At 44.2% G+C, this 13,304-nt stretch overlaps 1 protein-coding gene across 1 annotated transcript; it reads left to right on the top strand.

Annotated features, from left to right (window-relative positions):
* Window positions 1-3,139: 3,139 nt before the first annotated feature.
* Window positions 3,140-9,730, top strand: chpf2 (chondroitin polymerizing factor 2). The gene is made up of 4 exons (XM_083684207.1): window positions 3,140-4,394; window positions 5,682-6,246; window positions 6,453-6,635; window positions 7,929-9,730. The coding sequence occupies exons 1-4, from the start codon at window positions 4,117-4,119 to the stop codon at window positions 9,201-9,203; spliced, it is 2,301 nt and encodes a 766-aa protein (XP_083540333.1). The 5' UTR covers window positions 3,140-4,116; the 3' UTR covers window positions 9,204-9,730.
* Window positions 9,731-13,304: the final 3,574 nt, after the last annotated feature.

Below are 13,304 nucleotides of genomic sequence, written 5' to 3'. Positions count from 1 at the left end.
GCAGGCATGCACAGAGAGTTGTCAGTGAGGTTCAATATTTCGTAATATAAATTTGTGAAAGTAGATGGACAGCGAAGTTCAAGTAAGTGTGAAGAAGATGCGTATTGGTAATTATTCACCAGGGCAGACGATCTCGTCAGACTGTGCGTAGCAGTCACTCTCCTTAAATAAAGTAATTTCTTGCCGATTGGCGGCTTAACATGCTCCGCTCTGTGTGGCGAAAATATTGTAAGACCTTGGACATTACACACGTTTAGCTCAAATTAATAAGGACAATGTGCAGATATTATGTTCACAGTCTTGTTTCCCAACATTGAAAATACGGCCCAATCTTTATTTTTCCACAGACTGCGGACGGAAATGGATGCTGAGTGAATCCTCTGGCTCCTCCTATCTCTGCGATAGTACGTCACCCCAGTTCATAAAGCTGTCAGAGAAAGGAACACAGATAGCATCTTTGCAAAGGGTCATGTCATTCCACTCCTCACCAATTAACTCTGACACACACCCTTCCCTGCAACTCAACACACCACGCCCAATCGCCTAGTTCCGTATTATTATTGTAGGCGCTCATAACCGAAAAGGTGGATTTTATATAGTTTATATGCAGGAACTGAAAAAATGTTATCAGGCGCCACAAAGTTTCACAATCTTTGGACCACGAATATACTTTGAACGTTGCATTTTTTTTGCATTTCACTGTATACTTGTATGCACGTGACAAATAAAGAATCTTGAATCTTGAAAACGTTGGGGAAAGTTGTCTGCAAATAGATAAGAGGACTTTGTCAGCATCCGATCGCATGGAAGAGTCTGTGACCAAAGTAAGTGAAGACTTGAACAATACGACGGTAACTATTAGGGCTAGGTAATTGGTTACATTTCACCACTGCCCGCCTCCCTTACCTGCTCCATTGAACTGTGGGACGGAAATTGGAAAGGACTTCCTGAATAGTGTGCAGTGAATTCATAGGGTGTGTTCCAAAATACGTTCTTGCGTATTTTGGAATACAGCCATAAGCTTTACCTGCTCCATTGAATTGTGGGACGGAATTTGTCCTCCTAAAATGTAGCCTGAAGAGATGGGTCTTCAATCTAAAGCGAAAGATGAAGCATTAGCTCTATACTGGATTTGAAATCAAACTATTACTATGATTCACCATTTAGAAATTACAACCCTTTTTATACATAGTCCTCCTATTTCAGGGAACCAGTAGTGGAAAATTGGCTTCACAGGTGTAAGTCAGGTGTGTTCCATCACATCAGTTGTGCAGGCATAAGAGAGCTGTCAATATCTAGTATTGATTGCCTTTATGTTTTTCTTAGGAGTCTGCTATTGGTGTCTGTCAACATGAATACCAAAAAGTTGTCACTGCGAGGGAGTCATTATTGGGCTGAGAAATCAGAAAGAAACTATCATAAAGATATCCAAAACTTTAGGCTTGCCAACAACAACAGTTTGGAACATCATCCAAAAGAAGAAAAACACTGCTGAGTTCAGCAATCGCAAAAGGATGACGAAGAATGCTAAAACGACTGTCCCACAGATCAGGAACACTCTCCAGGAGTTAGGCGTGAATATGTCAGTGACTACTGTCCACAGAAGACTTCATCAGCAGAAGTACAGAGACTACACCGCAAGGTGTAAACCACTAGTTAGCAACAGAAACCACCTGGCCAGATTACAGTTAGTTAAAAAGTACATACAAGAGCCTGCAGAGTTCTGGAAAACAGTCTTGTGTACAAATATTATCATGTACCAGAGTGATTGCAAGAGGAAAGTTTGGAGAAAAAAGTATCTGCCCAAGATTTACAGCATACCACCTCATCTGTGAAACATGGTGGAGGGTGCTGTAGTTTGTGCATGTTTAGGTGCCACAACAACTGGATAACTTGTCTTAATTTATTAACTTGTCTTAATTGAGGATGTTACTGTAACATCTTGTCTGCTCGAGTACAAGCAAATGCCTCCAAATTTAAATCCAATTGAACCTGCATTTAATTTCCTGAAGATAAGATTTTAGGCAAAAAAAATAACTCAAAACAAACAACAACTGAAGATGGCTGCAGTACAGGCCTGGCAGAGCATCACCAGAGAAGATAACCAGTATCTGGGGGGGGGGGGTCAATGGGTCGCAGACTTCAGGCAGCTATTGCATGCAAAGAATTGTCACCCAAATACTAAACGTGAGTGCTTTATTTGGACATTATGGTCGTTTTCCAATAAATAGTATGTTTAAAAATGTTCTTTCTAAATGGTGAACCCAATCTAAAAAAACAACATTGAATTAAAGCTGCGAATCTCTACTTTCACTCCATAGTAACTGTTCTATTTCAAATCCAAACTGTTGGAGTATAGAGATAAAAGAAGACAAAACGCTTCCTCTTTCCAATACTTATGGAGAGCACTGTATAAGGGAAGGAACTCCTCCAATGCTTTTTGAGGAGGAAGCGAGTCGAGGACGGAGGATAGAACATGAGGAGTCGTGAGTAGTTCAATTGAGAAAAAGCTATGGAAAAGCAAATGTTGACATTCAGGCATTGTATACATACCCTACTCAATTTACATTTCGTTGAAATTTCATACTGCAAAACTTTCTAATCTTGCATACTGAAAACGGAACTAAATATGTCGCAATGTGAGCATTTGGACATGGCCTTGGTGTGTGCATATGGGCAGCATATCTTTCCTACTGCGACTGCATCGCCCATCACCTGTATTCAATGCCGCAAATGACCCTTTGCACTAAAGTAGAATCCAGAGTGTATTACCTCAATTAATCTGGCTGTTCTCCTTGATAACCTATTATGGTGATTATATGTTTGAAGAAATACAAGTAAACGCAAAACAATCCCAGTCTATTACACTGCTGAAAATTAAATCATAATTATAGTAGGCTACGAAGATGTGATGACTGATGTCAGTCATCACATTTTAGTTATTCTTATCTAGACACCCAGAAATGCAATTCTTCAGTCATCCAGGGCCATCACTATAGCTGCCCAAGGTCTGATGACGTGTCTGCCTGGCAGCTATTGCCCCAGAGGCTGAGTCGTGTGGCTGTGTCCACATCTATGGTCCACACAAGTACGAGCGCTATATCCCCATCAGTAATTTGATCAAGCACAGAGGGAGGACTGCACGCAAGAAGAGAGTGGGGATGTTTTCCTTGCTAACTGAAGATTTTACCAGAACCAGTGATTTACATTTATGAGTTTAGAGATTGTCGAGAGATGCGTTACTTGGAGGCGGTGAATAAATAAGTCTTTTTTTTTTTCTTTTTTTTTTAGGAAGTTGCTGATGTGGAGAAAATATCAACGGTGGAAGTAGCTAGCCAGCTAGTTTGTTTAGTTAGATGACTGGAATGTGATCTACGACCAGCAGACAAAACATGGATATATGTTACTGAATCAACAAACATGGAGAAAACATCCCCTTTGGATTTGTGTAGAGGAGAGAACGAAGGCGGTCAAACATCACAATAATGCTTATTATGGACGAAAAGCGTTTAACGTTAGCTAGCTAGCTAACATTAGTCGATTCTTGATTGCGTATTATGGATGTTTTATTAGAAAGCCAGGATATTTCATTTGAGAATCTTGGTTTGTTTTTACGTTATATTCTAGCCTGACAGACAATCAACCAAACAACAAGCCAATTATTTTTTTTAGTTAACGTTAGCCTGCTAGCCAGCTAGCAAGGTTGTTTGTTTCACAATTATAAACGTTGTTGAGAATGTCGTGCATCCTATGTGCTGCATGTCATTATCTAGTATTGCTGGACTTGTCATCACCAGCTATCTTTCGATGATATTGATAAGGATGGAGGATAGTCTACTTCGTGGTGCAAGAGTCACTTATAAACGTGTCAGTTTGTCAGACATCAATGAATAGCTGGCTTGGTGTCTTGAGATTTGCTTGATTGAGATTTAACACCAATTCTGATGGTGTTCTATATGAAACATAACATTGGTCCCATTTATTTGTCAAGAGGAATTACATGTTTTTAGAATGTCTCTCTTCAGATGCTTCACGCAGGTCTAACTCTATGTACTACACTGGAATAACCCCTTCTACATATTCCTACAAACTACACATTGAGGTCCACTTTGTACAATGCGTCTCTCATCCTTCCTGGCTGTGTTCAGGCCTGCTCTTCCCCTGATCCTGGGGCTCTCTCTGGGATGCAGCCTGAGCCTGCTGATGGTCTCCTGGACACAGGGGGACACAGATGACTCTTGTGAAGATGAACTGAGCAATGGGGGGCTGTTTTTGGGAAGCCACAGGGGAGACCCTCAAGGTGACCATAAAGGAGGTGCTGGAAATGAGGACTTCCAGCCTCGTATTGTGCCCTATCACAAGGACCCCAACAAACCACACAAGAAAGTCCTTAGGTTAGTATTTAGGGATGCAAAGAGGAATGCTCCCCTCCCATACATCCTGTCAAAATGGATAGAGCTAATTGCTAAAGCACCTATTGCTTCACTGCTCTAGTACTGTGGATTCTGTTCTTCATGATAACATGTTGCAATGGGTTTCAGGGACATTTCCATATCACACCACTACCATTTATGTAAGAAATGTATATGGAGCATTTGATTTCTTTTGTGAAATCCTTTTCCAACTGTGTTCAGAGTTTCAGGGATATGGGTGGCTATTTCTGCAAACCCTTATGCAACCCACCCACATTGCCAACTTTATCATTGATATGTGAAGGAGGCAAATCATGACGTTTGCTGCAGATGCATCACACTCTGTTCCAAAATGCAGGACTTAATCGGCCTGTCTGCTTGATTCCCAGGGATTTTCATTGTTAGTTCACCCATTTAATAGGCTTATGCTTTTATCCCTTCTACTGCATCTAAATCTCTAGTATGGGATTATGTGGCATAGAATATGTACACTTCTGGTGAACAGAGATCACAATCTTTATACAAATGGAGCCGAAATAGCATTTAGCAACAACAAAAAAACATTGTCAATGCTAAAGTAATTACTGACTCCTCACCTGTTTTATTTGTTGAAAATTGAACATAGGGTTGGTTTGATATTCCTCTTGTCTTGCTTCTCTATGAATCACTTCACAAAGCTGATTATAGGCTGGGTTAGTTATAATTAGCCATTTAGCCCCAGAGTGTCTGAAGACCCCACTTGTTTTAATAGTCTTACAATGTCGTTAAAGGACAGTCCCAAGGGACGTAATCCCTTTTTTATGTTTATCATGTAGGCCACCAGCGAGACTAATTTATTAATGGCATAAATCTTACAGAACAATTGACTTGAATATTACCAGCGAATGTATATACGAATGTGATATCACCATAGTCAACTGGCCATAAATCCCCAGATCTTGCAGATGGTCAGAGTTAAGTGAGGGGGTTCATGCAATGAACCCAATGACATCCTCACATACCAAGCCATCTGCATGAGTGGACAATATGCACACTGACTCAATGGTTTTCAAAGGTTATTTGACATAGGCTTAGTCATTCAGCAGAGCTGTTATCCAGAGTGACTTAAAAAGCTTTGTTTTGTTTGAATTCTCAGTTATACTTTTTCCAACTAAAAATAAAATATGTTTTAAGCTGGTGTGCCTGAGAGAGAGACAAATATAAGCATTGAGTGAGTTAGATTTTACACTGTGAATGTTTATCTGTTGCCTCCCTCTCTTTATTGTTCAGGACCCGGTACATCCACACTGAGCTGGGCATCCGAGAGCACCTCCTGGTGGGCGTGCTGACCTCGCGGGCCACCCTCAACACATTGGCTGTGGCAGTGAACCGTACGGTGGCCCACCACTTCCACCGTACCTTCTTCTTCACAGGCCTGCGCAGCCCCAAGGTGCCCCATGGCATGACAGTGGTGGCCCACGGCGATGACCGGCCCGTGTGGCTTATGTACGAGACGATACGCCACCTGCACCAGCACTACGGCTCGGATTATGACTGGTTCTACCTGGCCCAGGACGACACCTACATTCAGGCTGAGCGCCTGTCAGAGCTGGTGGGACACCTCAGTGCAGGTCAGGACCTCTACATGGGCAGGGCTGAGGAGTTTATAGGTGGGGAGGAGCGGGCGTGCTACTGCCACGGGGGCTACGGCTACCTGCTCTCCCGCAGTCTGTTGGCCCGCCTGCAGCCCCACCTGGACACCTGCCGCAATGATATACTCAGTGTCAGGCCTGACGAGTGGCTGGGCCGTTGCATCATTGACTACCTAGGTCTGAGCTGTGTGGAGGTGCATCAGGTAAATAGAGACTGAGGGGAGATACAGAAATGCCAAAATACAGACACAGATGCCCAACTTATGTCCAATTCATATGAAACTGATTATTTGTAACCATGATTCACTGTTACTGCACCCATTTTGTTTTCGAGCTTGTGCTGTGCTCCAGCATTTTGTCATTAGCCTCTGACTAACATTTGTCTCCCAACTCCGTGTCTTCCCTAAAGGAGATGACGTATCGTTACTTTGAGCTTGGGAAGAACGCGGACCCAGAGCGAGAGGACAGCGCCCAGTTTAAGAACGCCTTCACTGTCCACCCTGTGTCAGAACCAAGCCTCATGTACCGCCTGCACAAGCGCTTCAGCCAGATAGAGCTGGATTGGACCTACCTACAGATCAAGCAGCTGCAGGTTTGTGTTTTATTATAAGATAGAGCCGTTCTAATCTGCTTTGAACTGGACTGAAAATAAGTTATTTGGCTCCAAACTCTCAAAAGACCCTTTTGCATTGTCAATATTGTCCCATTATTTTATCCATTATGTTGGTTTGACTCGTGATGGGTCCTGTGTGTGCAAATGTTCCATTTGCCTCCCTACCACACACAAGCAGAAATTCCTGTCTGACCAAATATAATATTTAAAGATGTCAGGGTGCCAGACTATTTTGTCAAGACAGATACATAGGTACTTTATTGATCCCCGAGGGGAAATTAAGGCGTTACAGCAGCTCACATCACAAACAACAACAAAATAAAGTGATAATAGAATAAAAATAAAAAAGACATCTGAAACATTATATACAGTAAGAACAGTCCAGTATAATTTAACATCCCCCAGCCTGACTCTGATCACTCCGATCGAGACAGCCGGAGTAGGAGTTGTACAGTCTTATTGCGGTAGGCAGAAAAGATCTCCTGTCGCGCTCCTTAGTGCAACATGGTTGTGATAATCTGTTGCTAAAGGAGCTTCTCTGCTCTGCCACAGTGTCATGTAGGGGATGGGAGGGATTGTCTATGATGGCCAGGAGTTTGGTCCTCATCCTCCTATTGGCCACCTCCTCCACAGTGTCCAGGGTGACACCGAGGACAGAACTAGCTTTCTTAAGCTTGTTCAACCTCTTGATGTCACCTTCCTTGATGCTGCCCCCCCAGCATACCACCACGTACAGCACTGCGCTGGCCACCACTGACTGGTAGAACATGTTCAGCAGAGTCCTGCACACGCCAAAGGACCTGAGCCTCCTCAGGAAATAAAGCTGGCTCTGGCCCCTCTTGTACAGGCCATCTGTGTTACCAGTCCAGTCCAGTTTATTGTCCAGGTGTACCCCCAGGTGCTTGTAGCTCTGGACCACCTCCATGTCCTCCTCCTGGATGGAAACAGGAGACAGGGGGACCCTAGTGCTCCTAAAGTCCACACGTCAAGACATGATGTGTGAAATCTTGCATTTCGTCTTTCTAAATTTGATTTCACCTACCACAAGTTTTTAAACAATTTCTCATAGCAGTTTTTCTTATAAAGGTTTTTTTCCTTATTGCCTTATACCAAGAGAGGTGTTATTTATGCCTTGAACCCACCCAGCACAGGCCTGTTTTCAAAATCAAAGAGAGAAAGATATGAGAATTTTAGGCTATATGAGATAATGGAACATGTAATACTTTTTGTTGTGAATATGTCTCATAGTGGTTCTGTCATGTGTTTGGGCAGGTCCAGATCAATAACCTCAGTGAGCTGACTCCAGAGGGGAAGGCTGGGGCCACGTGGCCCATTGGGGTCAACCCTCCTTTCAGGCCCAAGACACGTTTCGAGGTCATCAACTGGGAGTACTTCACCGAGGAGCACATCTACTCCTGCACCGACAGCTCCCCTAAGTGTGAGCTGCGAGGCGCAGACCGGGCCGATGTGAGCGCTGTGCTGGAGACGGCCGTGGAACGCCTCAACGAGCGCTATCAGCCCCAGCTACGCTTCCGCAAGCGCCGCCTCCTCAACGGCTACCGGCGCTTCGACCCCACGCGGGGAATGGAGTATGTGCTGGAATTGGCCCTGGAGGCCTACACCCAGAAGGGCCACAGCCAGGTCATCAGCAAGCGCGTCAGTCTCCTGCGCCCACTCAGCGCCATCGAGATCATCCCCATGCCCTACGTAACGGAGGCCACACGTGTGCAGGTCATCCTGCCCGTCACAGCCCGTGAGCAGGACTACGTGGGCAACTTCCTGGACATGTATGTGATGAACACCCTAGACACCCACGACAACGTGCTTCTCACCTTCCTGTTCATCTACGACCCCTTTGATGCCCAGCGGGTCAGCCAGGCTGATGTGTTTGCCGGCATCAAGGCCATGATCAGTGAGGTGGAGAAGCGTTACGGTGACGTGAAGATCCCCTGGATCAGTGTGAAGACGGAGGTGCCGTCGCAGGTCAAGCTGATGGACATAATTTCCAAGAAGCATCCGGTGGACACGCTCTTCTTCCTGGCCAGCGTGTGGACTGAGGTCAATGCCGACTTCCTCAACCGCTGCCGCATGAACGCCATCAGTAACTGGCAGGTCTTCTTCCCCATCCACTTCCAGGAGTTCAGCCCGGCCATTGTGTACCGCGATCAGCAGCCCTCGGCTGCATCCTCCTCCTTCGCCTCCGAGGCGCTCCGTGATGGTCGCTTCGACCGCCAAGTCTTTGAGGAGGCTTGCTTCTACAACGCTGACTACATGGCGGCCCGTACCAAGATGGCGGCTGACATCCTGGACAACGACGAGCTGCTTGAGAGCATGGACGTGTATGAAATCTTTGTGCGCTACTCGGGCCTGCATGTGTTCCGGGCGGTGGAGCCGGCACTGGTGCAGAAGTACGTGCGGCGGGCGTGTAACCCGCGCTTCAGCGAGGACATCTACCACCGCTGTGTGCTGAGCAACCTGGAGGGGCTGGCCTCGCGCTCTCACCTGGCCATGGCGCTGTTTGAGCAGGAGCAGGCCAACAGCACCTAGAGCACCATAGACAGTCAACAGCAGTGTTTTCCCTTCCTACCATTGAATAGGTATATGTCTAAGGACAATTGTGGTAAATGGCAACTCTGAAAGCAGATTTTGGGGCCTCTGCTACTCGTCTATGAAAATATGTGAGGGAATCACTGGCTCACAGCCAATAGGACATGGTCCCTTCTGCCTTTATAAACTACTGTACAGTAACAAAGTCTTGTGAATGGGGAAAATCACTCCAAATGAACCCCAAACCAAGGACCAATATGTATGTGTGACCTAAAGTCTACAGTGACTAAGGAGTTTTGTTTCAACTTGTATTGCTGTGAACTGAGCAGACCTCCATGCTTGCACTCCAATTTGAGCCCCAGGGAAGATTCTATCTGGAGGTGATAAATGAACAATGAACTGCATTGACGTCTGATATTTCTAATATTTTGTTTTTGCCTTGAGAAAAAACTTGAGCCATAAGTCTTCCTTTGTGATTGTAATGGTTTAATGCTAATACTGGAATTAAACAGAAGCCATTGACTGTCTATTTGTATTTTCTTCCAATTGATGTTGTTTTAGTAATTATCTGCAGATGGTGGAGTTTCATGTGGGTGTAGACAGACAAAATCTGTTTTTATTTGTATATGGTTATGAAAGACCGTTGACCCACTGAGACTCATTTCCTCTACTATTGCTTGTGTGCAGTTCAAGGCTAAGTTGAAACATGGCCTCCTCACTGTTCGTCTCAAATAGTAAAGACAAAATAGAACATCTGCCTTTTGTCGGACCTTCGGCCACATATCAACAACAGCCTTTTTCATTGAGAGCTTATGCATACCTTGCAAGTTAGAACAGAATTTGCAGGAAAGGACAAGTTAATGTTTCATGAGATTCCAGAAGTTTATATGGCTCTCACTCTTATTCAGTTTTGTATTCTGCCTGCTTGCCTCAGAGCTTTGTGGCTGCACCCTTAGGCAGTGTACAGTTTGTACTGAAGTAGTCTGCCTCCTCACATTAAATCACTAATCCTCCACCCCTACCGGGGCCTCCCTGGATTTTGGCAGGAATTCTGTACACATGTGTCTTTAGGGAGGGGTAGTGAGCTCAGTGCAGAGCAGCCTAGAAGCGTTGGTTCTGTCCACTTGGCCCAGTTCCAAAAGCGAGACGGTGGAAGGTGGGGGCTGTTCCTCCACCGCAGGGTGGTGCAGAGCTGAATAGGCCACTTCACGGCCCTCTCCTCCCCTCTCACAGGCAAGGGTGAGAGGATTGCACTGAGGGGAGAAACTGCCCCCCCTATGAGAGATGTCGGTCCAGGCTGAGGTGGAGGGAGGTAGGGAGGGAGGGAGGGAGGGGGGAGTGAAAGGAGCTCTTTCTGAGGTAGGAGCGTTGAGGTTGTAGTCTGTATTACAGCATGCCCTCCTGTGGAAAAGCCTCCATCAGCTTCCGAGTGGTGAAGTCAGTCAACAGTAAATCGACTGTCTGCATCTCAAAGGAACGTCTTGCTCATGCCTGAAGAGGATTGCTGGACAGATGACTCACTTATGACCGTTAGCTACAAGCATACTGCCTAAACGTAAAACCCAACCATGGTGAGCCAATATGGATTTAGGAATATGGTCCTGTGTCATAGTGTCTTTGACCAGTGAGTTTCTGATAGAAACTAAATATCGAAATACTGTAGATGAATGTTCGACTATGATAACTATCGGGCCTGAATCATATTCAGGTCATAGACCAACATGGAATTAACTAAGATCAGACAGTTGATCTCTTGATTAGTTCTGTGCCCCTCCCTTATGGAAAAAAACACATTTCAGACGTCATGGCATTTACAAACTTTGGCAAGCGCTTCTTTATTTACATCCAAGCTGTCTCACAATGTCACAGCTGTAGTTTCAGTCGTCTTTTTCTCTTTTAATTGTAGAATGGGGTGACCCAACATATTTGTACAAGAGCTCAACGGTGTGTCTCCATGGTGATGACCAACAGACAGAACGGTATAGTTGAGGGAGAGCTGTGAGGAGCCCTCGCCTTACAAATCCATGCAAGGACATACTAGACCAAACCAATTGAGCAGAACTTGGTAGACAAGTGACAATGCTATCTATCAGAAAGAGAGAGAGAAGCACACAATTAAATGGTCCAATACATCAGATGTTGTCAGATGACAACATGGTTTCCATAATGTAGACTGATAAGGCGCCCATAAGTTGTAGTTTCTCTAATACTCAGTAGGGGGCGTTCTACAGCCAGTGATGCTCATTCAATGGATGCTCCATAACCGTGACTGCCCCACCATACAAGAATAAATCTGGGTCAAACACTACCATGTACTAGAGGCTTCTAATAGTTCTCATCATTTAGAAAATGGTACCAGATCCAGTGCAGTGCTCTTCAGATCCACTTCCATGCGTTTGTGAGGGTATTTACAGTACATGTCCTGTTTGAAATGTATAAAATCCTGTCCATGCAGCATGCATAGGTCTTCATGAAATCCAACCTCCTTGTTTATGCTGAGTTAGGATCTCAGCTATGTTGACAAGAATCTTGACAGTTGCGTACAAGAATGCACTTGATGTGAATGAACAGTACAGATGTACAATGACTACTTCAAATTAGAAGTTGACTTGTGAGAAGGCTCCTCCACCTGACATAATACACACGAGTGCCATAAAAAGGCTAAAAACTAGAAGAACACAGAACTGAGTTGCAGTTGTAAGTACAGTAAGAGATGGGCAATAAAGAAGTGTATCACAAATCTCACTCACAGCACTCAGTTAGTTCTGGCCTATGACAACAAGATGGACCTAAAATAACCCCAACACACACACACACACCTCCCCAAAAGTACACAGAGGACACTAACATCCTTGTCCTACCTATGGACCCCATCCCACCCTGGCCCATTCCTTAAACAAACAAACACACATACACACACACGCACACAAACAAACAGACGTATGCTGTACAGATGCCCTCCCTCAAGGGAAAAAAACGTATTTACATTCACATAATCTCTCAAAAAAAAACTTCTTCATGTTTACCCTTCTTCAGTTTCAACAGTTAGTGGAGCTTTATCAAGATGACAAACTGGTGACAAACTGAATCACAGTTACGATTGTTCATTGTCAGTTATAACCATGATAATACTTTTCTTTGTGACCTTTGATGACTCCTTCAAAACATCAGAAGACAAAACACCATCAGACCCACATAAGGGACAGGTAGCTTGAACAAATATTAGTTTCTCATAGTCTCAAATGACTTCAAAATGGGGTCAATGGATATTCATACAGTTTTACTGCCCCCATTATTATTAAACTTTGAAGATGGTTGACATTATGTAAAAAAAAAACATCCTTCATCATTAAAAAAAACACTGGTCTGACTACGGTATAGAGAGCATTGTATAATACTGTATAGAGAGAATTGTATAATACTGTTCCAAAACATGACTAGTGTATTGTGAAAATCTGAAATAGCAGCATAACTTCAGCTATTCCATTTACAGAGCCTCAGTGCTTTGTAACAACCATGCAAGGTGTACTGACTCAACGACTCCCCTCTATGGCCACCTATAGTTACTACCTTACCCTGCGCTTATGGTTAACAATCCTTACACACCAGTTAACAATACTGTACCTTGCCTCTACAGCCAACTCCTCTTTTTCCCTTTTAACACAAACTACTGGAAAAGAGTAGACATTCACTGATGAGATCTACTTGTACTGTCTTGGTTAATATTGTTTGGGTGAAAACAGTAACTTGTACAGTAAAAGGTGTATAAGATAGCATTAATGAGTAGGCCTATAGAATGGGGAAACTCATTCATGAAAGCTGCCTTCCTTGATCAAAATAATTCTTTAAACGACAGACCCCAACGTTTAGGACTTCATTAGGAAGTCAAACCCAGTCCCTAGATCATTCTGCTGGTGTTACAATTTTGGTTTGACACACTCAAACATACCACAAACACACGCACACGCACACACACACACACACACACACACACACACACACACACACACACACACACACAAACCGACAGTTGGAGCACATGACTCACATACAGCTAATCACAAAATAAAGCAATAGCCACAACCCAATCTGTGTGTGAGT

Source organism: Argentina silus (genome assembly GCF_951799395.1).
Source record: "Argentina silus genome assembly, chromosome: 1".
In the NCBI taxonomy this organism is placed as follows: domain Eukaryota; kingdom Metazoa; phylum Chordata; class Actinopteri; order Argentiniformes; family Argentinidae; genus Argentina; species Argentina silus.
Note: the sequence above shows the minus strand (reverse complement) of the source record. Positions and strands in the feature narration are given on the sequence as shown.